General features: G+C 33.4%; 1 protein-coding gene across 3 annotated transcripts in view; it reads right to left on the bottom strand.

Annotated features, from left to right (window-relative positions):
- Nucleotides 1-23,711, bottom strand: part of TBC1D19 (TBC1 domain family member 19) — a 93,914-nt gene that overhangs the window by 55,129 nt on the left and 15,074 nt on the right. For all 3 annotated transcript variants that reach the window (XM_031943934.1, XM_031943932.1, XM_031943933.1), the window contains exons 5-12: nucleotides 21,476-21,550; nucleotides 19,297-19,360; nucleotides 18,276-18,322; nucleotides 15,148-15,258; nucleotides 12,055-12,127; nucleotides 10,109-10,147; nucleotides 7,804-7,916; nucleotides 1,512-1,586 (exon numbers count right to left, since the gene is read on the bottom strand). In XM_031943934.1, coding sequence (XP_031799794.1) covers nucleotides 1,512-1,586; nucleotides 7,804-7,916; nucleotides 10,109-10,147; nucleotides 12,055-12,127; nucleotides 15,148-15,258; nucleotides 18,276-18,322; nucleotides 19,297-19,360; nucleotides 21,476-21,550 — 597 coding nt within the window. The remainder of the gene's footprint in view (nucleotides 1-1,511; nucleotides 1,587-7,803; nucleotides 7,917-10,108; nucleotides 10,148-12,054; nucleotides 12,128-15,147; nucleotides 15,259-18,275; nucleotides 18,323-19,296; nucleotides 19,361-21,475; nucleotides 21,551-23,711) is intronic.

The following is a 23,711-nucleotide window of genomic DNA, read 5'->3' as shown; positions in this document are numbered from 1 at the left end:
AACAGGATTCCCCTCAAAATAACTGGTTGTTTCCTGCCTTTGAAGAAAAATCAAATCCCCTCAGGTTACTGTTTGGCCATGCCCAGCATCTGGCAGTCTTTAAAGTCTCCCCAGTCATTTCTTTTTTCCCCCAAGGCATGGCAAGGAGAAATGACCGAGGGTCTCACGAAAAACTGTGACAGTCAGGGGAGCCCTGGTTTCAGACACTTCTTCAGACACTTCCTGTGACCCGGGCAGCTCACGCAACCACTAAAGCCTTGTATATTAGGCAGAATTGCTGCTTTTGTCACTACAACTACTTACATTACCCCTGTCTCCCAAGGCTATTATAAAGAGGTGCTTTGCAAACCATAAGTGATATACAAATGCAATTTGCTCCCATTATGGTTTTAATCCGTATCCTATCATCTAGCTTCATATCAAAAATCATGCCTTTCAGCTGATCCAGAACGAACCACAGACTAAACCACACAGACACAGACAAAAGTCAACAATTTACCTTCCTTTCAATATAAGAGTGTATGTTAATATGTCACTAGTTGATATATCAGACACAAAATATACTTGTTTATTTACATTGCAATTTTATCTTTCTCATCTTCCCATTAGATAGCAAACTCTGTAGAGAATCAGAATTGCACATCCAAGTAGTTGTCATAAGAAAAAACATATAAATTAAAAACTTCTTTATTCAAAGAGAATAATAAAATCAGGTGATAAACATAAAATGAAGGCAACATTCTGCCTATTATTGATCCTATGCAGTTTAACATTTTCAACAGAAACTTGAATGAAAGTATCGATGGCTTTTTGCCAGAATGATTCAGCAGTTACCTGATAACCCAAATATCTAAGACAATTTCAATTTGCCCTAAAAGAGTCCATAGTCATGGCTTGGGAGTTAATAGCTACGATGGTCTTCTCTGGTCAGACCATATTTAACTGTGTTAGTTCGGAACATTGCATTTTAGGAAGAGTGTTGAGAAGCAGAAGAGTTTCTAATTAATCAAGCCAGCAAGTAAGCATTTCTTAAGAGTCTACGAAGCGCTAAGAATTATGCCAGGTACTGGGAATACGAGTCAAACCATCGTCCCTCTCAAGGAGTTTCCGTTCTCTTGGAAGGGAGATATACCTATGTTTACAAAGCATACACAGAAAATGAATACATAAATATTTACAAAGTAGTGAAACACAAAGGCGTTCAGGAGTGAGGGCACTAGGGTAGATCAGGAAAAGATTCATGCAGTGGCTGGTGAAGGGTGCTGAGGTTCAGGCATATGTGAGAACAACCAGGAAAACGTCATAGTCATTCCCAAAGTCTGTCACCTGAAAGAAGACGACATTAATCCTGCCAATCAAAACCTTAATGGATTTTTCCAAAGGTTTTATAAGACTGATCTAACCCATAGCATGCTAATATGTGTCATTTATTCTGTGGATCCTCTATAATGAATGTTTAATGATATTTAATGAAATGAGAAATATAATGATTCACGACCACACTTACTTACCTTATAAATGAGGCTATCCACCAAAAGGTCATGCTGAATCACATTAGATTTGAGCTGCTCATAATACAATAGATCCTAAAATAAAAGAAACAATTTTGAAATCCAAACAATCCTTTTTTTAAGCAGGATCAAACCTTTTGGTAAAACACAAAATTACAAATTATTTATTCAAGCTATCTGACCAAAGTAGAAAACAATATAGAGTGTTGACTCTGAAATTTTGTTTCCTTACCTGTGTATAAGTTATATTTCTCCAATTGGACATAAGTTCTTGGAGGGCAGGAAATATTTTCATTTTTCACTTTGCTAACACAGAGCCTTGCACAGAGATACTTAAGTATTTGTTGATTTATATACAAATACTCCAAATCAGGCCTCCCAAAAGTCCCAAATTTGTTCTTTGGGGATTGGGGTATCTGGTCACTTCTCAGGATGGAAAAGTAATAGAGAACATTATAGAAGCAGACTGAAAGCAAAGCTCTTGAGATCTGAGATTTACAACTAGTACTCCTGAAGAAAACAAGAGTTTTATGTTTTACAAGCCCTAGCCTAAGAAAAACAAAATAGGATAAAGGACAGAACCTGGAGGTACTTAATATTCTCCATCAGGACTTTGTTCCATGGATTACATGGCAGTCCACAATACTCATGCTCATGTTGGGGATACTCTACATCAGTGGTTCTCAAAGTATGGTCTAGAGAATCCTGGGGATCTCTGAAACCCTTTAGAGGGTCTAAAATTCAAAAATAGTTTTTATTTCCAATATGGTAAATGTCTATAAACATAATCCAGATAAACAAAAACTCTTTGGAGAGATCCTCAATCATTTTTAATAGGATAAAGATACTGAAAACAAAAGTTTGAGAACCACTGCCCTAGGTGCAATCTCCTGGTTCATTTTGAGACCAAATACTAGACCAATGTTAATGGACAGATGATTTTAGAGTAAAATGTGAGATACATTAATATCTCCAGTCTCTGAAATTATTCCTTTTAATGTAGAACAGAGTATTTAAGGGAAAGATAAAGACTCCTCTAAAGGAACCTTTTACATCTGCCCACAAAGTACAATTCAGATGCCAGAGACAAATATAAGACGGGAAAGGAACCAAAACACAGTTGGGCCTAGTAGATACTCCATAATCCAGCATCTTCTATCACTGGATCTTCAGCAGAAGATGGGATAAGGAAATGATAATATTTTATTTTCAAATCTCCTTTAAAACCTTTTTTCATGTTTCCTAAATCACCTCCAACTATGATAGACGCACATTTAACTAAATAATAAAACGAGTGCTTTTCTACTACTCACTCCCCCTCCTATCTTTATTTCTTGCCTAAATTATTTTACTTTAAAAAGTGCATTGGGATATAATTCATGTGGAAAAATCATTTATGAGATATGAAAAATCGGTTTAACAAAAGAAATAAGTCTTTGTATTCATGGGCAGGACAAGCCAAAATACAATGGCAAGATGGGAGAGGATATTGCTTTTTATAATAAAGAGAAATAGAATGAAAGATTATGAGATAGATTAATAAGTAACAGGACAACTGAAGTCACAAATACAGAAATCTAAGCGTTTTCATGAATAAATATTGAAGAATTTGCATTAATTTTAAACAGTAATATACAGATTAAATGTAACCAATAAAAGCAACTGAAGGTGCTTCTAAAACAGGGATTCTTAACTTAGGGTCTATGATTTGGCTGCTTTTTTTTTCACTCTCCCATCACTGTATTTTAATATAATTAGTGTCCTTTGTAATCCTATATATTTTATTATTAATTATTATTATTATTATTAATTAATAAATTAAATTATACATTTAAAAGCCTTATTCTGAGAAGGGAGCCATAGCCTTTACCAGACAGCCACCAGATATTCATGACACAAAAAGAGTTAAGAATACCTGTTTCAGAACAAACTTTTAATAAAAATAGAGGTTCTGAAATAATCAGGTTACCTAGATTGAGAATAAATTTATTTGTTTCAATAAGTATTAATTGTGCTCTATGTTGTGTAGTCTACATAGAAAAACAAGAGTCTCTCTCTCTCAAGAAATCTACAACCTAATAGGGAAATTTGGGGGAAGAGAAGCTTAATTGGAAACTCCTTCTTCCTATGCCATCATTCTATAATTTATGGTACTAGTGAGTTTCCTGGGAGCACTAAAAAGTTAAATTATTTGTTCAGGGTCACACAGGACTTAAAAATGCAAAGAGAGCTCTCTATCAATCATGATACACTGCCTCTCATAGGGGAGATGTGCAATAGTTGACATTTGAAATATTTTTTAAAATATAAAAGTAGTAGTAGAGTCACTAGATAGTATCGGAAATTCTTAATTTTTTCACGTAGTATAGTTGCTATACTTCACACCACAAATGAAAGGCTGTACAGCACAATGAAGAGAGTACTGAAGTTGGAAGCTGGAAGACCTATATTCGAATCCTGCCTCAGACACTTACCAGCTGTGTGACCCTAGCCAAGTCATTTAACCCCTCTCAGCTTCAGTTTTCTTATCTGTAAAATGAGGAAATAATAGCAACTACTTCATAGAGTTCTGAAAAATCAAATATATGAAAACGTAAGTAAATGTTTATCATCATTATTAATATCATTAATGTGTATACATTACGGTCTATAGATGGAAAACAGACCATTTACAGATGGAGGAAATCTATAAAAAAGCTGATTCGTCCTAGCCCCAAATGATGAAACCTGAAGAGTTATTCAAAACCGTTAGTGCAATTAATTCTGATACTTTAGTAAGCACAGTTTTCTTTTTCTTTTTTAACAGTACAATGAAAAACCTTTTTCTTGAACTTATTTATAAGCTATCATCTGGAGCAACTATGTGATAAAGACTCATCTTCATAAGTTCAAATTTGACCTTAACCTGATTTGCCTCAGTTTTCTCATCTGTAAAAAGAGCTAGATAAGCAAACCACTCTAGAATCTTTGCCAAGAAAACCACCAAATGGATTCATGAGGAGTTGGACACAACTGAAAAATGACTGAACAACAACAATATATTCAAAATCCTTATGTGGTTAAAAAATTAGCCATATGATAAAATTAGCTACTTTGGTTTCTAAGCAACTCAAATAGTATTAAAAAATTAAGATTTTATACACAGATGTATATATAATATGTATATATAGGTATGTATATACATATATGTGTGTATCTTGATTATAAAAAATAATGTTTGTAAGACTTTTTAAAAAAAGTGAATAGAAAAGACACAAATATATATGATTGTTCTCTAATAATTTTGATGTACTAGTTAAGACTAAAATACAACAATATAATTTTACTATAGATAATACATTACAAAGCATTATTCAAGTTAACTCGAGTATCTTCATCCATAGAGAATTTTATTTTCTTTTTCAAAACAATAATCTGCCCCTGCATTTGTAATGCTCCTTTGGTTTGAAGTTAATAATAAAGAAGATCCTTGAAGATCACTGCTAGGAGAGCAACAATTTAATAACAGACAAACCATAAAAATTCTAATCTAGGTGTAAAATGCTTCTCTACAGAATCAATGTTGTAAATGTTTGCAGTGAATTCTATACCATACCTACCTCCTGAGTTCCTATTCATGTGGGGCTGAACAGAGATGCAAAGAGTCACAGACTGCATCGCTATCTGACATCACGGGCCCTCCGGTAGCCAGACACTCAGGCTCTTCAACCCACTGTCCCAGGCTCCAAAGCAACTATTCCAAAGTCTCTTTGTCCTCCCCAAACTCCCCTCCCATAGTACACGTCCTCTTCTCTCCCTTCATACAGCTCTGGTCCTACTGCCAATTCTCACTTCAACCACAGTGCTAGCTATCTTTTAACTGGTCACCTCCCCCAAGCCTCTTCTTGCTCCCGTCCATCTGCGGCTGAGCGGTGTGAGATGCTAGCAGAGTACAGGTGCTGCCCAAGGACCCAGCTCCCCTCTGTCACTTTGAGATCCAACACAAATGCCACCATTTAAAGCTCCCTTTCCACCTTTCCCACTTTAGGTATGTCCTATCCCTTAGACAGATGCATTCTACCTCTGGCCAAGCCCATGATTCCTAGACTTTAAGTCCTCATGTGCAAATACAGACCTTACTCTCAGACCCTCTTTTCTTAGTCGCCTCTTCCTACCTCTAACTCTTTCTCCCAGATCCCATGACTTTAACAAAGGGCATCACATCCCGGATAAATGTCCTAGGAAGACAGCTGTCTTCCCACACGGACACGAGTCCTGGGAAGACTTCTCTACTGTGACTCAGTCGGACAAATCCCAGCTGCCACCACTCATTTTTCTTTATCAATCACTTCATGACTGCCCTCCTCCTCACACCTGTGGATCCCCAAGTCCTGCCCTGGAAAGCACGGAGCTGGCCCCTTTTCAGAGTCCACTGGCTCTCTACAGGGCAAGAAGCTCCTTTTTGTTAATGAGCTTCAGTCTCTGGTGGCCCTTCCTCCCTTTCTACTCAGCATCTTGTTCTGTCTTTCACAGCCTGGGCCAGGATTCCCTTCTGTTTCTACGGATCCACTGTCTTTGCTTTTACTTTGATATCCTTCTTCAACGTCCAAAGGACAAAGGTGTTCTCTCCAACACTCTGGAGAATGATGCCCTTGGCCTTTGGGGAGTTGGTCTCTCCCTTAAGGAGAGTTCAAGCCTGCTCTGTGGTTGTGGACAGTAGTGGACATGCATTCTACACGTAGGTCAATGTGCAGCTTTCTTTTCTGTATCTGGAGTTCTTAAACATGTTTGTATAGTGGGTCTTTTAGCCTAGGGAAGCCTACAGAGCCATCCTCGGAAAAATGTTTTTAAATGCATGAGATAAAATTCACAGGATTACAAAGGATACCAATTGTAATAAAATATGATTATACAAAAAAATAAAATAAAAATTCACAGATCCCAGGCTAAGAATTCTTGGGTCTATCTTCTTCCTTCATGATCTAATTCAAGCACTCCTTTCTACAAGAAGCCTTTTTTCTAATTAATTACTGTGTATTTAACAACTTGGTATATGTATTCACTTTCTCTATATACTTCTACTACATGTACAAATAAGATAGTATTTGAAAAGTGCTTAGCATGATGCCTGATATATAGCAGGAATTTAATATTTGTACCCCTCCGCCTTTTCTTTCCCATTGTTCTTTAGCTATTATTTAATTTTTATATTTGTTTCCCTAGCACTTTTTACGGTGTTTCATACATAGGCAGGTATTCAATACGTGCTTATAGACTGATTTTTCGTGTGTGTTTACCATCCATATTGCCAATCTCCCTTGGGGTTCAGCTATTACGGCTCCTCAAAGGTTTAATAAAATATATAGCTATTCTACAAATCTTAGCAATAAATTATCCACTCTTAAGAAAAAAAATTTAAATATAACAACTTGTAGCATGCAATTTTCAGTCTGTGGCAACAGTTTGTCATACGATAGTAACTATGAACAACTTTATTTTCTAAAAAGTGAAGGTTTTTTTTTTTAAGAATTACACAGATTCTTTTTTGTGAGAGATACTGACAACTCTTCTTTCTCATTTACTTGAAAGATTATTGGAATATTTACATTTATAAATCATTGATATTATTCAGACAAGCATTTTAAATATGAAAAACCTTCAAGGTATCTTTACAAGTAAATAACAATGTAATCAATTTTCTTTTAGTCTCTTCCATTTCACTGATATTTTCCTTATGAAATATTCTCATTCAAAAGTTTATTCTACACATACATTCCCACAGGACTTAGCTGCTTTGTTTTGTTTTGTTTTGATTGCTACATGTTTATGCTATTCAAGTTTTTCGAGCACCTTTTTTTATTTCCTTCAAGAACTATCCCACCATGTAACTTCCTGCTTCCCCAACTGCTGGTACCATTTTCTCAGCAGTTACCTTCCATGTGATCTAGATTCATCCTGCAGATTTTGAATGACATAATATCACTTCATAATGTTTATTAATTGACTAACAGATACAACTAATGGTAAATTCCTTGGGTATAAGGACTCTCTTAATTTTCATATTCCAGCACTTTATACATATTAGGCATCTAATAAATATTTGTTATAGCAGAATTTTAATATAATTGAAGTATAACAATGTTCAAATTACACGTTAATCTTGTTTCAAAAATTCTAAAAGTAACACAACTTAAAAAGTTGAAAAAAATTCTCTCAGGATCAAATAACCAAATATTCCTACTTCCTACAACTGACCCTTTATAAAATATGTATGTAAAATGAAAAGATAGACTCATGGTTTTTTCCTACTTACCTCAGGCTGATTAGAAACATTCAAAATAAGGGCCCACAATTCTGCTCGGAGTGCGGTTGGGCTACCTTGTCTGACATACTGTTGAGCAGCAGCACTATCTTGTTCAGCTAAAACTGCCAAAAGAAAAAGAAAATACCATATTAGGATTTCATTAAAAATGTAAAAGTTGATATATAATTTTGAAATATATTCTAAATTATCTGGTTAAATAGAAAAGGTCCAAGTGATAAACGGATTACTTAGTGTTATGCACTGGTTTGGTGGTCTTAATTCAAGAGCTGCTTATTCTTAAAACTGTGTATATTCCTAAGATCCTATTATCAACATAGTGTAGCTTATGACTTTCTCATCTGGGGCATTTCCAGTGCGATGGATAACACCCTCCTCATAGCACTTCACTGTCAAGTTTTTAATTGTTCTGGAGTTCTTATCTTTTAATCTAAGTTTTGATTGTAATAATATTCTCTGCCTAAGGCCCATCCCACTTCTGCAACAATTTAAGGGACTAATATTCAATGAGGAGAGTTTTTAGAGGCACAAAGTCAAATCCAATCACATTCTTTCATACTTCCTTAAATTAAGTTCCTTTACATTCATGAATTAGAACTCTCTCTCTATTTGTTCCTCTTAAGTAATATTCAGTTACTTGCCATTCTCCTTATCATTTAACTTTGTCAAAAATGTAATCTTATTGCAGTTGTTTACAATGCATTCAATTTCTTTTTTTAATATTTCTGACTCTTTCCCCAACCTACTGCCAGACGTAAGTGAATGGAAATTTCTAAAAGCTACATCAATGAGCAGAAATGATTTAAAGAGGGAACTTTCTCATGACTCAGACTACTACTCAAAATAGCTATTTTTTACCTCATGAATAAAATTTTATTAAAAATTAAATTCCTTTAATCTTTAAACTCTTTTCAAGTTAAGAGTTTTCCAGCTATTGAGAAAAAGTAATAAAAGATGAAGACACAAGCATATCATTAACTTTATCGAAGAGCACCAGTTTTATAGGACAACATAATGCAGTGTAAGGATCTCAACCTTTTTTGGTGTCATGAGGAAGACTGATAAAGCCTATGGAGCTCTTCTCAGAATAAGTATTTTAATGTATAAAATGAAATACACAAAATCACAAATGAAACCTGTTATACTGAGGTACAATTATCAAACTATTGGAAAAAAAAATTAAGATTAATGACTGCTAGTTAAAAAAAAAAAAAAAAACTTAGCATAGTGGAAATAGCTCTGAATTCCAAGCCACCACTGATGCTTAATTATCCAAGTGACCAGAGGCATGTGACAAGTTTCTCAAGTCTCAGTTTCCTCATATGCAAAATGGGATCTACCTCACAGTGTTACTTTGATCACATTATGATAAAATTGTGTATCTGTTGTTGTTCTAAAATGTTTTCAAATACTAAACTGTTATGTGAATTTTAGCAATCATCATTATTATATTGTACAGAATTAATAAAAGCTATCCTATTAATAAAAAAGAAAAAAAGGTTGATATGCCAAAAAAAAAAAAACCAAACAAACCCAAAAGCCTGTTGACCTCTAATTTAAAAAATTAATACTAACAAACATGTACAAGATCATCTTCTATTTTGTATTTATGGCAAAAGTTCTACAGAATGAAAATCCTACAAATTAGGTTTTTTATTGCTACATTTGGATTTAGGTTATAATATTGTAAAATATCTACATTTGGATTTAGGACTCAATGTAATATTATAAAGTACCTACATTGATATTCCAGATGGTTGTGCTTTAAAAGAAAAATCAGCTACATTAAAATCAGGGAAATGTTCATTATACAAAGGGGAAAATATTTCAAAAGGCACTAATAGCTGAATCAGTTGTTGAGTCTTACATCTGAGAAAAATCATCTGCAACTATTTATGGTTATATTTTCCCCAGATGCATGTGCATAATTTCTATTAACACTAATGAAATGTGTGTGTATCCAAAATAAAACAGGCTTCTTTGATTTTAAAATAAAATTCAAAGGTAGCACGGGTGAAATTATCATCCTAGAGATATGTGTCTGTGCTTTCTATTTCTTTTTTAGTGTTCTGGTTAGGGAGCTTTTCAGCTGTTATTTTTAACTAAAGCTAAAATAAAAGAATAGCTCCTTTTGTCTATACCCATTTTCATTATTGTTTTATTGGCTGTAGTTGTATGTGATTATTTCCTTAGGTTCTTAAAGGGAACAGGTTGTTTGGTAATGGTGTTGAATAAAACATTTCTTTAGAGAATGCTATATTCTTAAGAATTTAGGAAAATTAGAAATCTAACTTACCTTTTTGTCCAAGTCTCACATGTTCATTTTCAAAAAGCTCTGAGTTTGGAGAGAAAATAACATTATGAGATAAAAAATGCCCTAGAGCATTAAAATGTATAACTTCTACCACCCCTTTTAGGCATTTACAAATATGGATGCTATATATGGTGGACTATGTTAAAAACATTGATCTCTAGTGACAATGACCATATTTTTCTATACAGAAAGTTCCTTTTTCTAAGTTGTCTAAATTTATATAAAGTTGGGGTCTCATTTAAAAAACCTCTAAAAATACATGAAAAAGAAAGAATAAGTCCACTTTCCTCTGCTTCTACTAAAATACTTACTGATCCTAAAAAAAAGAGGAAGCAAAAAATATCATTAAAAGTAGAATTATCCGCTGATTGTATATTTTCACCCAAATATACTTTTGGTAATAAACAATGATTCATGTCATCATAAAATTTATTATCAAGCACTGACCACTGGTAGTACTTTTTTCCACTGAAAACTTTAAGATTCTGGTAATGTACAAACTCACCAGAATTCTAATATAACAAATATTATTATTACAGTGATTTGACTATCCTGAGGATGTCCCTCAAAATCATAAAGAAGAAGAAAGACTGCTTCTGAAAACATTATTAGCCCTATTCTCCAGTGTTGGTGCCATGACAAATGTGTCTAAGAACAAAACATATGTGAGTCTGTAGACATAACGTATGACCCATAGAGAGAAAAAAATTGAATTTTACTTTTTTTTAAATTATCAGATATATATTCTGAATTTAAACAGTATAGTTTTTCCTAATTATATTTGTAAATGAACTTAAAATTATGAACAGAATAAAATATGAATAAAAATAATAAAAAAATCAATACATGGATTGATTTAAAAGAATTTGCAAGACAGTCCACATTCAGCTACAATTTAAACTTGTAAGTGAAACTTGTTTAAAAACTTCAATCAGCAATATTTTTTAATTTTCAGGATTATATTTCAATTTAACTACAGTCATAAGGCATAAAACATTTAAGTCAAGTGGCACTTATAAGTTAAAAAATAAGTCTGTGATCTCCTTCTTTATCCCAAGTATTAACACCAAGGCACAATAGTAGCAAAAACAGTATTAGTAAGGAAGTGGCAATTTAACTCATCTCAAACAGTCATTTCCTGTGAATAAGAGATAACCAAAAACAATCATAACAACTAAGTGATATCAAAGTGATATTGAAAAATAAAATAAAATGTATTTTCAATAGTCATATGAAAATTATCTTTAAGCACTCTCAGAGGATCAAAGAAAAGGGAAAAACTAAAAACAAAGACTATGTAAAATAAAATCTCACCTACTGCATGGCAATGAAAATGTGGCCAAGAAAAAAAGATATTATATATGTTTTTAGGATCAAATAAAGTTTAAGTCAAATGAAATACTGGGTACATAGGGATTTGACCATACTTATCTACTCCTTATGGTACCTTTATAGGATAGTTGATATTTATAGTGGGACTATGAAACTATATCTATTTAGGAAAGAGAATTTAAAAGTTGAGGAAATTATCTGCATAATTAAGATTTGTATAAATATTATTTTTAACCTTATCACTGTTTTATCTAACAATCATCTTAATGACAGTACAAATGGATAGTGATGAGTAGGAGGGGAGAATAGGAGTGCAAATGACATAGATTTTGCCCCCAAAAATTAAGTTTGCAAGCCTAATGACTTTTAAAACCACAGTCTCTATCACTAATAACTTTTGAAAGATGGTTTCTAAATAAAACAAATTTATAAAATCATAATTCTAAACAATAGTAATTCTTAACAATATAATGATCAGAAAAAGCATTTTGATTTTTAAAGCAAAATGTTAAAGGGCTAATTTGAAATAAACTTATCTTTTAAAAGAAGGCCATTAGTCATGATTATTATATTGCATTTAGCAGATAAATACTAACCAGGAGGCACTTGTGTAGCATCATCAATACCCAGCTGTCCTGTATTTAAGCTCAATTCAATAAAGTAATCTTTCTGGAAAATAAAAATAAAAAATGAATAAAGAATAATCATAAGCCCTCTTGCTAAGAATATTATTTAACACTAACTTTTAAAATAAAGAACAAGGATAATGCAAAGACAATATGATACACTACTGTCCTACAATAGCAGTCTCTTTTGTGCAAATAATTCACATTTTAAAGGATGAAAGAAATTCACGCAGGTTTCTCTGATTAGTCCTTCCTTCCCCACCTATATGATTTTGCTCTTACTCATTCTATTTAAAACAACAACAATAACAACTTTTAATTTTATGCCTTCCTACTAACAAGTATTTTTCCCAGTTAACTTTTCTGTTAGTGATTTTTAATGTCTACCATGAACACAATAAAGCAGAAGCCAGAGGGAAAATAAATAACAGTCCCTAAATAATCAAGTCCTTTCCCCAGATTTTCCTTTTCTTAATACATCATATTTTTATAGTTCTATGTTTAAAAAATTCTATTCTAGCCACAATCTTTCGAAATAAAGAGCACAAGTATTATTATTCTCAGTTTGCAGGTTAAAAAAATGGAAGCTCCAAGCAATTGAATGCCTATCCCATGGTCAAATACCCAGCAGGTAGTGGAGGCAGGTCTTGAACTCTGGTTTTCTAACTCATTTCTACACTTTAATTACTAGAGATGATTAGTGTAAAGAACTGCTATGTTCTCGTCTCAATTGTTGTGGATTAAATGTTCATCCAAAGAGTACATTATCACTTTCTACATCATGGTTTGGGTTATTCTTCTTTAACCACTCAGGCTCAAATTATAATTTTAAAATGAGAAGTTATTAGATACTTTTAATATCTGAAACTACATAAATTATTTTTCCAGATGAAATTAAATCAAACGTATTAGAAAAATAAAGACAAAGAACATTTATACCCTAGACATTTTTTATAATTTTTATAATTCATGAAAAAAGAAGTAATCACAATTGTCTAGAATAATTATTCTTTTGAAATCCTTAAACTATGATCAGAATCCACACAATTTTATTATATTCCAGTTTTATAAATTATTTTTACCTGCTATTTAAAAAATAACTTTTCATAGCTACAAATCTTAGAACACTAAGATTTCAGAAAATTCAAAGATGCATGGTGGACATAAAAAGGCTGGAATATATTAGCAGACCATTAGCAATGATGGCTTCCATAACAAAAGCAACAAAATGTGGCAGCACGGATATGCACGGCTAGAACAGGGCAAAGCTGATCTTGTGGCACAAGTGAAGACTGACAGACAGACAGAGTCCTGGGACAGAATCCTTTCTGGGTTTGAATCCCATTGTCAAACATTCCCTAATTGGGTCACTGTGAGATAGGACCCCAGGCTCTTGCATGTCTGACACTCAGTAGCTTCATCTACAAAATGAGATAATAACGGCAGCTAATTTTCATGGCTATGGAGTTCAAAGCTGTAGTTTCATTTGTAGGCAGAAGTGCTTCACCCTGGAGTCTTAAAGACGTTTGACCAGACAGTGGTGTTAAACTCAATACAAAAATAACAAAATTAACAACCAAAACCCAGATCTCTGACTACAGCACTTCTCTTCCTGTAGCACTTAGAAAACCACAACGTAACATTATGTTGCACTATATATATATATATATATATATATTTTTTTTTTTTTTTAAACTCTGCTAAACACTTCCTAATTACATTTTAATCCGGTTCCAGCTCCACTATTAGGATACAGCCCCGCCAGTGGGATACCTCTAATCTGGAATACTAGGGGTTAAGCTTCTAAGTTATGTGGAAGGCATCGAGCTAAATGCTAAAAAAGCCAAAGAGCAGTTCTTGCCCTCAAAGGATCATAATTAACGGGATACAACATGCAAACAGCTTTGTTCAAATAAAGTATATACAGGAAAAATCAGCAGTAATGTCAGAGAGAAAGCAAATGAGACTCAGGTATTTAGCACCTTTTTATGGCATACAGTTGATTGAGTTTGTATCAACAAGCACTTATTAAGTACCTACTATGTGCCAAGTACTGTGCCAAGTGCTGAAAAGACAGATAAGAAAAAGCCAGTCCCTTAAGGAGCTTACAATTCTAATGAAGGAAGACAAGAAAGAAAGTTGAAAAGTGATAGTGGGCTGGGAAGAAATTGCTGGCTCAAGGGTATGATGTCCTGGGAGCCAAACCCACCCAGAGCCACTGATGGAAAGTGAAGAGTAACCTAGCAAGTTTTGAGCCCTATAAAAAGTAAGGGTATGGGGGGAGTTTGTGGCTCTGATCTTCAGCTCTCCACTCTGAGGGAAGAAGTGATTAAAGGTGCTGAGTGAGTCTACAAGGTGATAAGATTTCAGGAGAATTATTTATTCTGAGGTTAGGGAGTCAAAGTTAAGCAGATCAGGCTAAAGGAAAATTAAGAGATACCCAGAAAGTTCTGAGTCTCCTCCCTCTCTAAAGAAAGGCTTTGGGAGGAGTTTATTGCTCTGCCCCACAATCCTTCTAAGGAAGATAGTTTGATTCCATTCATGCATCTTAGCACTTTCATAGATTCCTTATTTATTTTATTGTACTGGTGGTCTGTATTAAATAAAGAAGAGTTTTCCATGCAAGCATCAGAAGTTTCAGAGTTCTAGTAATATCTGGGCCTATTTATTATGTGTTTACAATTTATGAATAAGCCAAGAGTGCAGAATTCCATAAAAAGTTTTGCAATGATCAATAAAAGTAGCAAAAATGGTATGACATTTATGGGTGACTGACTCAGCAAACACTATATCAATAGTGAGTTATTCTTTATATCCTGCAACTTTCTAGTATATTCTTTTTATTCCCTAGTTAATATATTGTTTTCTTTCAAATGTTTATGTATTTTAGGATGATTCTTGATATGAACGCTTTTTATAAAGTATATATAAAAGTTATACTCAAAAAAACCTTTGATCTACTCATTTCACTGATTTTCTTGAAGTTTGAAATATATTATGGACACAAATATTTAGCTTAAAAATTTGCACTTTTAACAGTTATTTTTAAATGGCTTTACTTACCAATTCAGAGATATATTTCACTTTCAGAGGAACCTGGATTAAACCCAAATGAGTTCTTAAATTAAGATGATCACCATTTTCATAATTTGGGTTGCGAAGATTAATTAACACCTTTAAAAAACAAACAACAAATTAGTCATTATCTATATGAATTATTAGACTTTAAATACAACTAAACCTACAGCATAGAATGACTAAGTGACTAGGCCATTAGAATAAGCAGAAATCAAACTTTAAGATGTAAATAACCACATATTAAAACACACTTAAAAGTTTTTACTTTTTGCCCCAAAACATAGGAGCTTAGTAATAAATAGGAATGTCTTAACTGTAGGGATAATGAATTATAAGAACAGATTACCAAGGAAAGGTTTTTTCCTCCATCTTCCTCAAGAATTTTAAGATTGACCACCAGTTACATAGAAAGGTAACAGTGAACTGTTAGAAGCAATTTCACTAATTTTAATAATATAAAAATTAATATACAGGGTGTTAGGAACCTAATTCTTAAATATATGATACTAAAAGCTTCTTTTTAAGAATCATACATCATATATGTGTATATATATGTATACATTCTGTAGTATAATAGCACATAATTGGCACTCAATAAATGCCAATCTGATCAACAGAATCAAACTGATGGAAAAATAAAGCTATAAATATAAAAAATCAAGGAAAAAATCCCGTTTACTTCATTTCTTAACTTAGAGATACTAGGATGTTGTGAAAATTACCCAGTCAAAGAATGATGTTAATTGTCTATGTATTAGAAATACAATATTGGGAATATAAAGACAAAAGTAAATGGTTGCTGCCATCATGGGGCCCACATATTTTTGGAAAAAACCACACATAGATAAGTAAATACATTTAAAATCAAATGGAGACAGTGACAAGTGGAGAGGCCCAATGAAGAAGGAGGCACTTCAGTGAGTAATGATAAAAGGCAGAAGCCAGGAAGGAACCGATTCCAGGATTAAGGAACAGTCTATGCAAGGACACAGAGAGAGGAGATGAAATGTCATCTATGAGACACAGCAGGAAGGCCACTTAGTGCATAAACCAATGGAAACCCTCAAAGATGGGTAAGAGCCAGAATGTGAAGGACTTTGACAAAGAGAGGAATATGAATTTGTTCCAAGAGACAGTTGGAACCCAAAGAATTGCTGAACAGGGAGCAATGGGGTAAGCTGTTCTTTAGTCAGTCAGTCAATAAAAATGCATAAAATGTCTACTCTGTGTCAGCTACTGTGCTGAGCACTGGGGACACGAAGAAAGGCCAAAGCCAGTCCCTGCCTTCAGGGGGTTCACAGCCTCATGGAGGGGACCACATGAAGGTGGCCATGTTCAGATAAGATCGATGCAGGACAAACTGGAGATAATCAACAGAGGGAAGGGCTAAGAGGTAAGGAGGCCTGGGAAAGCTTTGTAGAAGGTGGGAGCAAGCCAAGGAAGGCTGGAGGCAGACAGGAAGGAGCACGGACAAGAGGTGTTACCAAGGTCAAATCCACCAGAGTTGGCAGCAGATTGGAGATGGAGTAAGGAGAGAGGAACAATCCCAGAGGGCTTGTAGTGTTCTGGTTGGTGGGCTGAGAAGGGTGAGACAAGAGGAGTCCAGAGGAAGAGAGGTTTGGGGGAAAGACAGTCTGGGACATGCTGAGTTAAGATGTCTACAGGACATACAGCACAAGATGGCCGAGAAGCAGATGGGGAGATCAGGAAAGGATTCATTAACAAGGTTATGTCCAACAAGTACCTTGAAGAGAGGATCCCAAGAGGTAAAGGGGAGTCTGTGTCAAACATGGGGGCCAGGACAGTAGCAGCCAGAAGGTGCAGTGTGAGGAGCAATGAGGCAGTTTGTCCGAATCACAGAGTGCAAGTTGGGGTATTAGGTTGGAGAGGTAGATGATACAGGGTTTCAAAGCTAAACAAGGGGTTTAAATTCTGTCCTAGACATTACTCAGAAGTCACTGACATTGTTTGGATAGGAGAAATCACATACAAGATCTGCATCTGAGAAACATCATTGTGGCAGCTGTATAGAACATAGAGTAGGGAGAGACTTGAGACACGGACAACAAACAGGAGGCTGCTGCAATGATTTACGTGAAGGCTGATAAGGGCTTGCACTATGGGAGGGCTGGGGATTGTGTGAGAAAAGAGAAGGGGCTGGTACAAGAGATATGCTGGAGGCATTTTTAACGAAATAACAGAAATACGCATACATCTTCTAGAGCATCTTGGCAAAAAGCAGAACTGGAGATGCTACAATTGTCTTAAAAATAACTTTATTCTTCAATAGATAAAAGACCAGATGAGAATTACTGTTTTGAACTTCACTCTGACCTAGAGAGAAGAACTGATGCTGAAACAGAACTTGTCAAGTGACACTGCTGTTTTAGAATATATACCATAGTGAGTTTGGGAAAGATGGAGAAATGAGCTTTCTCAAAGATTTCAGCTTCTCAGCCTCTCCACTTTCATAGGAAGAAAATTTTCTCCAAAAAAATCTTTTTAAAAAAAAAATAAAGATTTGCAGAAAGACAGAAAAATTGAATACACCATAGAATATTCTACTCAACAAAATTAAGAATTATATACAAAGAGTAAATAAAATGATGCCCATAGGTATATTCAAGCCTTTTTGAAAAAAAAAAAAAAAAGATTCCAGGAACTCCAAGCAAGACTAAGCTTAAGGCGGGGAAATCTTACATACAAAACAATTAAATTCCATATAAAAGTTATTCAGCATCTGAAAAACTACAATGAGGGTGGCCTGATACTGTTTCAAGGAATTTGGAATTGGGGGGAGTAGAAGTGTCTGGAAGAAATATGATCTCCAATAATTTGGGGAAGGGAAGAAATATATATATATATAGTATATATATATATATATATATATATATATATATATATATATACACACACACACATATATTATATATATATATATATATATATATATATATATATATGTAAAAGGGGAATTTATACATATATACATAAATATAATATAAATATTGTATAAATATAAATATATATAATTATATATATATATATATATATATTTTATATATAAAATATATATTATTTTATTTTTTTAAAATCCATTTAGCAGTGTTTACCTCAAGAAAATCTTTAGGAGCATAAACAGGTCTGAAAAGGCTTAAATCTAGAATGAGAAAGATTGAAAGAAAACTTCATTTAAAATCTTATTATTGAGCATTTAACTAATAAACAACATGAATTTGATTAACATTTTTATAATGTTACTATGGAAACAGATGGCAAAAGTCTTATGTTATAACCAAAAAATTACTTTTTTTCCATTATAAATTTGTAAATACCCATTTAACTACAGCTTGACAGAATATCAAACTAGGCAAATATAAAAAATATAACTTTAAATAAGGGTAATATGTTTTCTGTTTTATTAATTAATGCTTCTCAAAACAGTCACAAAACCATCCACATAAACTTGTTTTAAATAACAATAACCATTGCTCACAATTAAATAGCCTTTTAGTGTTCATAAAGAGATTTCCTCACAATAACTTTGTGAGGCAGTTATTACCTCATTTTACACATAAAAAAATGAGATGTAAAGAGAGATTGTGTGACTTGTCCATGGTTACACAGTGAATAAGTGGCAGAGTCCAGACATAAACTAGGATTTGTAGTGACTCCAAATCTATTGCTTATTCCACTGTTCCATAATATTCTTAAAAAAAAAAAAACAGCTTGGAAAATTCCAATTCATATTGTCTTATTTAATATCTTTAAAATATTAATTGAAATATGGGAAATATTCAGTTTAAGTACATATTATCTATATATGGCTCTAGAAGTAAGCAGAGTTAACAACAACAATATTAAAAGACTAATTTTAAGGTTAAATAATGCAAATTCTCTTCAATAGTGATCAGGAAAAGAGGTCAATCTAGTTGGAATTATTTAAAGATGGAATAAAAAGTTGAACAAAATACATAATAGATATATTTTAATTATATAAACTTACTGGGGATAAAAAATAAGCTACTAAATTTCCTGAACAATTGTCACATAGGCTATTTTAGATTTATAATTGTGGACTAGATAATTTTGTATTACTTTTTACACTAGGAAAAAAAATGTAATTCGACATACCTGGTTCATCTGTTCCCATTTCATTCCACTTATTGAGAAGTTCCTTTTGCTCTACAACTGGTCTCTACAAAAAAAAGGTTATTCTTCAATTTTTAAAAATTTTATGAACTTTAGCCATGTCTTTGAAAACAACTATTTTCTAAAATCATATGCTGTTCTGTACACAGTAACAGCAGTACTGTGTGACAATCAACTATGACAGACGTGGCTCTTCTCAGCAATACAATGACCTAAGACAATCCCAAAAGACTCATGATGCTCTCCACCTCCAGAAAAATAAGTAATGGAAACTAAATGAAGACTGAAACATACTATTTTCCCTTCTCCCCCCTTTTCCCCCCCTTTTTGTTCTGTTTCTTTTTTCACAACATAATTAATATGGAAATAGGTTTTACATGATTCAACATTCATCACCTAGATCATACTGCTTACCATGTCAGGGAGGGGGGAGGGCAGGAAGGAAGGAAGAAAATTTGGAATTCAAAATTTTACAGGAAATAAATATTAAAAGTTGTCTTTACATGTAACTGGAAAAAATAAAACAGTATTTTAAAAAATAAAAAATAAATATTATCCTAACATGAGAAAGAATTTTATTACAATGGTGACTTAGCTAATAAACTTAAGAGGCTTATTATTTTCTTGCACTCTTATCTCTGCTCAACAATATTTTACCAAGCCAAAGTTCATTAAATGGACTAGCAAGTTACTCTCATACAAAAACCAGCTCCTTGCCAGAAAATCAATTTCTGCAAGTTATGTTATTTATGTCGATTAGCTATTTTCAGATTCCTCACACTCCTTAAAAGGCTTATAATTCCCATTGGAACTCTACCTACTGGAGAGGGAATATTTCTGATACTCTCACTACATTAAGACATTCTCATGATGCTTAATTTTTTCACACTTGAGCAACAGAAAAGTAAGCACCAAGGGATACCAGGCTTAAGACTTGAAAATGAGAAGGAGAAAAATAATAAGTACATAAGATAGTACATTTTTAGAGAAACTGCCTTATGTTCAAACAAATGGATTTTCTCCAATAATAGAGAACAACTTATCAGTTATTACTTTAGATGATTAAGGAATTGAATAAGCAGTGAGGTTGTATAAACTACTAGAAATAGTCACCATGGAATTTCCAAGCTAAATTCTGAATTGTAGCTCTGATTGCATTATTTCTAAGTAAATCATAATTCTAGGAAGAAATGAAGAAAAGAAGGAAGAGAAAGAGGATGGGAGAAAAGGAAGGAAAGAAGAAAGGGAGGGAGGGTAGGAAGGAAGGAAGGAAGGAAGAGAGGAAGAGAGGGTGGGAGGGAAGGAAGGAAGGGAGAGAGAGAGGGAGGGTGGGAGGGAGAAAAGGAAGGAAGGGAGGGAAGGAGGAAGGGAAGGAAGGAAGGAAAGGGAAGGAAGGAAGAGAGGAAGAGAGGGTGGGAGGGAAGGAAGGAAGGGAGAGAGAGAGGGAGGGTGGGAGAGAGAAGGAGGGTGGGAGGGAGAAAAGGAAGGAAGGGAGGGAAGGAGGAAGGGAGGGAAGGAGGAAGGGAAGGAAGGAAGGAAGGAAGGAAGGAAGGAAGGAAGGAAGGAAGGAGAAGAAAGACAGACCAAACTACCAGAAAGTTCTGCTAGATCAAGATGGAAAGGTTCAAGGAGATTAGCTGGTTTACATAGAAATTATGTTGAAGGCAAAAAAAGCTACTGATGTTGATTGAAACCTTTGAGTCTCTATCATTAATGTTCTGGTTAAATTTTTTTAATGAAATGGTTATTTAACTAGTCTTTATTTCTGATTAAAGGAATCAAAAATGAAAATGAAATTGCTAAAAGCTACACACATATATATTTATGTTTATAATAATTATTCACACTAATATTGTAGTAGAGAAGCTTCAAGAGTTTGTGATTTAACTAATCCCTGAAGAAAAACATGAATGAAATATATGTTTGCATTTAAGAAACTATTCTTGGAAACAAAGGTATGTCATAGTACCCACAGAGGACTGAATTGACATATGTTGTGGAAAATGCACCCATACAACCCTCTCAAAAGAGACTATCATACTATGTAAACAGTGCAGAGAGTAAACAGTACTTCTGGCTAAACTGTAACTATTCTCATAGCACCTTCCATGAGTATTAACTTCACTTTAAAATACATAAGCAATAAAAATGTTAACAGTACCTTCCGTGCCAACGGGATACTTAATTCAGTACACATACTATTTAGACTCTTCAAAATTCTTTTCTCCCAACTTCCCTGAAACATATATAAAACCAGTAAGTTTTTCCTTTAATTCATGTTTAAAATTGGTTACTATAAAAATTTTAAATAAAGTAAATACAGAACAAAAACGTTTTTAATGGTGGTTAGTAATCTTAATTTTTGTTAAGATGTATTGGTAGTTGGAAGAACATTAAATTAATTTTAAGCATTTTTGAAATGATTATAAAAGTTGAGATGACAGAATCATTAGCAATTTTGTTATTTCAATACCAATAGTAAATTATGATTTTATTATTCACATAGCATGTTATGTCATTCTGCGAAATTACATAAGCCGCCACCGCAAAATATATTTGCCATACCATTAAAATATGCCTAGACAGTAACAGCAGATTATGGTACCTAATCCACAGAGACAGAATAAAATCAGATTAAAAGAAATAACAAAGTGGGAAGTGAGAAACTGAGGAGTCAAAAATGTTACCTTGATTGAAAGCCTGAATTAATTATGATGGAAGAACTAGACTACCATTCAAAGTAATAGAGAAATTGGAAAGAGGAGAGAGTTTAGTGGGAAAAAGAAATAAATTCAAATCTAGATATATTGAGTTTAAGACATTTATGGAACATCTTTCAAGATGTCCAATTAGAATTTAGGGACATAAGACTGGAAGCCAGAATAAGGTTAGAGCTAGATAAGCAGACCTGAGATATGTCTGCACAGAGATAAAAACAAACAATAGGAGCTGACGAGGTCTTGTTCCCCTGATAAGAGTGTACACGGAGAAGAGAAGAGGAAACAGGACAGAACCCTGAGGAGGTCATCCATATGGAGATAACATGGAAAAAGATCATAAAGATTATCTGGACAGGAAAAAAATAAAACAAGAGTTTTCCTGAGATTTGTCATCACCTGCAGTTCCTACTTTTCATACAGCCAGGAAATTGATGAATGCTTGGTGAAAGAATGAAACAAGAAATGAGAGAAGTAGAGATTAAAAAACACATTCATGAATTTTTACAGATCCATATTTATAATTAGAAAAACAAAGAGCCCCGGGAAAAGCAATCCCCTATAAAAACCCTACTTCCTTTCTCACTAATATATATTTATTATGACTTGATTTTTTCTCCCTTTCTGCCTTCAAGGCAGTTCTTTCTTATTCCTACTTGGTCAGTATTAAAAATTCCTTGGATAATAGTGCTTTCTAATTTTCCTAGAAATTCAACAGTTACTGTGACTTTTGTATGACTATTATTTTTTCCACTTGCTCACTTTTCATTCTCTCAGGCTGCTATGTGGGACAACTTTCATAGGAGGAAAGAAAGGATCTTCTTTGATTACTGCTGCCCTCCTAACCTCAAAATCTAATGATATCATTCTCAATAGTCCTTATTATCTGTGGAGTGGAAAGAGATAAAACCTCCAAAAACTTTAAAAGGATATTGGGAAATTTTAATAATGTTAGATAGTAAGAGTTTAACACAAATGCTCATTTATTACTTGTTATTTACAAGCCAAAAAAAGAGTAACAAGTAAATTATTTATTAGACACTGAGAAAAGTAAGCTTTTTCAGTTTAGAACAGTGAACATTAGTACAAAATGTAAAGACTTCCAAAATAAATAAAAGCTTTGAACATTGATTAAAAAGAAAATGAACAGTGACTTCCTTTTTTACATGCTAAAATTTTAATATAGGAAGACATTACCTTTTATTGTAAACTACTTCCTGAATGAAATTACTATCCACTTACATTCACTTTCCATTACAAGTAACATCTACAGTATTAACTCAAAGGATTTCAAACAGCTTCATATGCATTATTTATACCATGAATATCAAAAAGTTTATGACTAAAAAAGGCCAGTGAATCAATAAGATTTTTAAAATTATTTTTGGCAGCATCGCACCAATTTTTAATATGCTTAAGACAATTGAATAAGAATTTTTTTTTTTAATTTCATCAATCTGTTTCTATTATACTTAACATGTAAAAAGACCCTTTGGATCTTTAGATGTTACAAATGCTTCTTTCTCAAAACAACAAGGTTAAATAGGAAAAAAAGCAGGTTTTAAGACAGTATCTTAGTATCTATTGGCTAAATAAAACTGTTAACATTCTAAAAAGTAATAAGTTCAAACTAAAACCTTGATCAACATAAAACCCAGGAAGTCATATTTTCCTACAAGA

The sequence above is a fragment of the Sarcophilus harrisii genome, chromosome 6 (assembly GCF_902635505.1).
Source record: "Sarcophilus harrisii chromosome 6, mSarHar1.11, whole genome shotgun sequence".
In the NCBI taxonomy this organism is placed as follows: Eukaryota; Metazoa; Chordata; class Mammalia; order Dasyuromorphia; family Dasyuridae; genus Sarcophilus; species Sarcophilus harrisii.
The sequence above is the reverse complement of the archived record's forward strand: the minus strand, read 5'-3'. Positions and strand labels throughout refer to the sequence as shown.